We start from the raw sequence: 3,353 nt of genomic DNA, 5'->3' as shown, positions 1-3,353 counted from the left end.
GGGCTGCGGGCGCGGCCGGCCGCGGGGTCGCCGGCGCGCAGCGAGGAGAGCCTCGAGTGGGACAAGGCCACCAACAGCAGCGGGCCCGAGTAGCGCCAGGCCAAGGGGGCGTCGGGGTGGGGACGAGAGGGTCCTGTTCCATTTTACAGAACACGGACTTGTACAATGTCAACTCGTTTTTAAATCAATAGCAGTTACCCAGCTTCTCCAGAGCGAGGTGGATCTTGGCGTGGACACCGAGGGCCGGCTGCGGTTTTGGTGTCCACCACGGCCTGGCGGGGCAGGAGGGAGGTCCTCAGGCTGGTGGGTGTCCAGAGGTTGTCTCTGGGATGGAGGGATGTGGTGGGTGGCTGGTGTAGCAGGAATTGCCCACCCAGGGTCAAAGAGGGGTTCCTGGAGCTCCTCAGCCCTCCAAGGTCAGGAGAAAGGACGGTGGCGCTGCCTCTCCATCACTTACTGGGGGATGTTCTCCAAGGGCAGGGGGGGACTTTTTATTTGCTGTGGCTGTGGGAAGGGAGGAGTCCTTATTTTGGGGTTTTTTTGTTTAATTTGGGTATGTCAGGACCCAGTCTCCGAGGCACCAGGTGCTGAATAATTCTTCCTTTTCTGAGGGTGGCAGGTGGGTTGAAGGGGGAAGGGGAGGATGGGATGGGACGCGCTCCCTGTGAGAAGCAGCGTTTGCTGGAAGTCCATCTGAGGAGCTGTTGAAATTACATATATAGAGAAATATATCTATACATAGATATATATAAATATATATATTAAAATGCCAAAAAACAGCCAACAAACACAATGAACTCAAAGAGGCCTTGAAACGCCTGGAATTTCAGGGGTTCTGTGTCTTTTGTTTCATTCTGGGGTTATCTTTTGCTTTTTTTTTTTCCTTTTCCTTTCTGTTCTTGGGATGGGGTGGGGAGGAGCCTTTTGAGGGAGGTGAGTGGGGAGCACTGGGGGGGCTGCCAATCCCCACCAGCCAAGGGAGGAGGGGTTGGGACCCCCAAAATGTCCCTGGCTGTGCTCTGCACGCTCCTGAAGTGACTCCGAGCTCTGCCCCAGGCTCAGGAGCTCCCAAATCCCTGACCCCACGGAGCACCCTCAACTTCCAGGGTGAATTCCAGCCACACAGCATTTGAGAAAATCATTAGCCCGGGATCTCGTGTAAGGAAAATAGTGACTTCCCTACAAACAGCAGCAGCTCACCCTCTGCTTGGTACAGATGTGGGGGTTTACACTGGCAAATTTAATTTTCTGATTGAAAAAACAAATTCTATGCAATTTCTGGTCGTAAAAGGAAAGAGATGACAATGGAGAGGGGCAGGGGAGATAAAGCCTTGAGTGAAGGTACATCCTGTTCTTGAATTGTTTTCTTTTCTTTTTGTCTTGAATGTACTTAAATAAAAGATGTCCTTGTATAATCATGCTCTTTTTTTTTTTTTTTTTCTCTTTCCTTCCCCGTTCAGAGTCAGGAAAGTTGTGAGACAGTTTGAGGCCCGGCTGCTCAGGGAGAAACCCAGCAACTTGACAGGCAAGAGGTGCTTTGGCTCTTGAAGGTCTCTGCTCCTTGAGAGGGTCCACACCCCTGGTGTAGTTGAATGGAAAACAGGAGTTAAAATTAAAGGTCAATTAAAAAAAAAAAGCCCAAATGCCTGGTGATGAGGGAGGAGAGAACTCAGAACTGACAGCAGGGTGAGCAGCTCCATCTTTCCCATAGGTGGTGGATGGAGCTGCCCAAGGGTGAATCCAGGGTGATGTCAGCAGATGTTTCTGAGGAGGATGGGCAGGGAATGGCGTGTGGACCATGGTGACGGTCACAGTAGGGTTGTTCTGGTGATTCCATGATGTTTCTCATGATGCACAAGGAATGAGATATGATCTGTGGTGATGGGTACAGTAGATATTTCTGAGGAGGATGCACAGGGAATGGTGTGTGATCCAAGGTGATGGGAACAGCAGGGTTGCTCTGATGATTCCAGCAGATGTTTCTGAGGATGCACAAGGAATGGGGTGTGGACTTTCATGATGGGCACAGTAGGGTTGTTCTGATGATTCCATGATGTTTCTGAGGAGGATGCACAAAGAATGGGCGTTGATCCATGGTGATGGGTACAGCAGGGTTGTTCTGAGGATTCCATCAGATGTTTCTGAGGAGGATGGGCAGGGAATGGAGTTTGATCCATGGTGATGGGTACAGTAGGCTTGTTCTGGTGGTTCCATGATGTTTCTGAGAAGGATGGGCAAGAAATAGGGTGTGATCCGTGATGATGGGCTCAGTAGGGTTGTTCTGATGATTCCAGCAGATGTTTCTGAGCAGGGAATGGTGTGTGGTCCATGGTGATGGGCCCAGCAGAGTTGTTCGGGTGATTGCATGATGTTTCTGAGGAGGATGCACAGGGAATGACTGGGGTGTGTGCTGCCGTGGCACAGCAGGGCCATTCTGTTGTTGCCAGCAGGGTGTGAAGGGAAGCTCTGCTCCCAGTGACTGTAAAGCAGGCAGCAAGGAGAGGACTTAGAGCTTGTTTTTCAGGATGTCCTATGAGATGCTCACAGAGGTCCTTCCTGGCTTTCACATCTGTAAATCCACAGGATGTCCCCTCTCCCTGACATTAACTGAGCAGTGAGATGAGGCAAGGCTCCCCCCATGCCATGGGGTTGGAGAGGCAGATCCTCAGCTGGGGGAAGTCAGTAAAACTCCATCCAGCCCTGCAAGGAGCCAGGCTGGGCTTTCAGAGTCCTGACAGCAGCACTAGAGACATCTGAGAGCGCCTGTGTTGTGCTTAAAGGCCAACATGTTTCTACGAGCTGCAGAATATATTGATCAAAAGGAAGCTGCTTTTTAAAATTTATTTACAGATTAGCAGAAGAAAAGGCTCCATGAATCATTTATCAGACCTGATGTTTTTTTCACTGCTTCCCCGCATTGAATAAAGAGAAATCTTGACAGAGCTAGACATTATTCTGCATCTCCAAAGATCTTGCAGTCATCTGCTCAGACAGAGGATGTCAAGGAAAAAAAAAAAAACGATGAGAAACCACCTGGTTTTTATCTCTCCTGTTAGCTTGCTCCACCCACATGGTATTTTATATCTGGGTCTGTATTTTAAAGAGATTTGTTTCATGTCCCTCTTGCCCTCCTCTCTTTTTAATGTTGTTTTTCTTTTTCTTTTTTTTTTTTTAATATTCAGAGGTTTTGCACTCAGAGCAGGGATGGACCTCAGACAAGGAGGATAAAAGCTGCTGTCATTGAGATGCCTTTTCTAATGTGCTTCTGTCCTGTATTTTCTGCTCCCTGCTAAATCCTCCCAGTCCCACCCTGGAGGGAGCAGGCAGCATTATGCATGTGCTGGGTTTGTGCT

The 3,353-nt window shown here is 49.4% G+C and overlaps 1 protein-coding gene across 1 annotated transcript in view; it reads left to right on the top strand.

Moving 5' to 3' along the window:
- Positions 1-1,415, top strand: part of GRIK4 (glutamate ionotropic receptor kainate type subunit 4) — a 200,629-nt gene extending 199,214 nt beyond the window's left edge. Inside the window, 1 exon segment of the mRNA XM_031064547.1 lies at positions 1-1,415. This exon segment is cut by the window's left edge and continues 38 nt beyond it. Coding sequence (XP_030920407.1) covers positions 1-93 — 93 coding nt within the window. The 3' untranslated portion in view covers positions 94-1,415.
- Positions 1,416-3,353: the final 1,938 nt, after the last annotated feature.

This window comes from Geospiza fortis, unplaced genomic scaffold, assembly GCF_000277835.1.
Source record: "Geospiza fortis unplaced genomic scaffold, GeoFor_1.0 scaffold305, whole genome shotgun sequence".
Taxonomy (NCBI): Eukaryota; Metazoa; Chordata; class Aves; order Passeriformes; family Thraupidae; genus Geospiza; species Geospiza fortis.
This window is presented reverse-complemented; position numbering and strand designations above follow the sequence as displayed.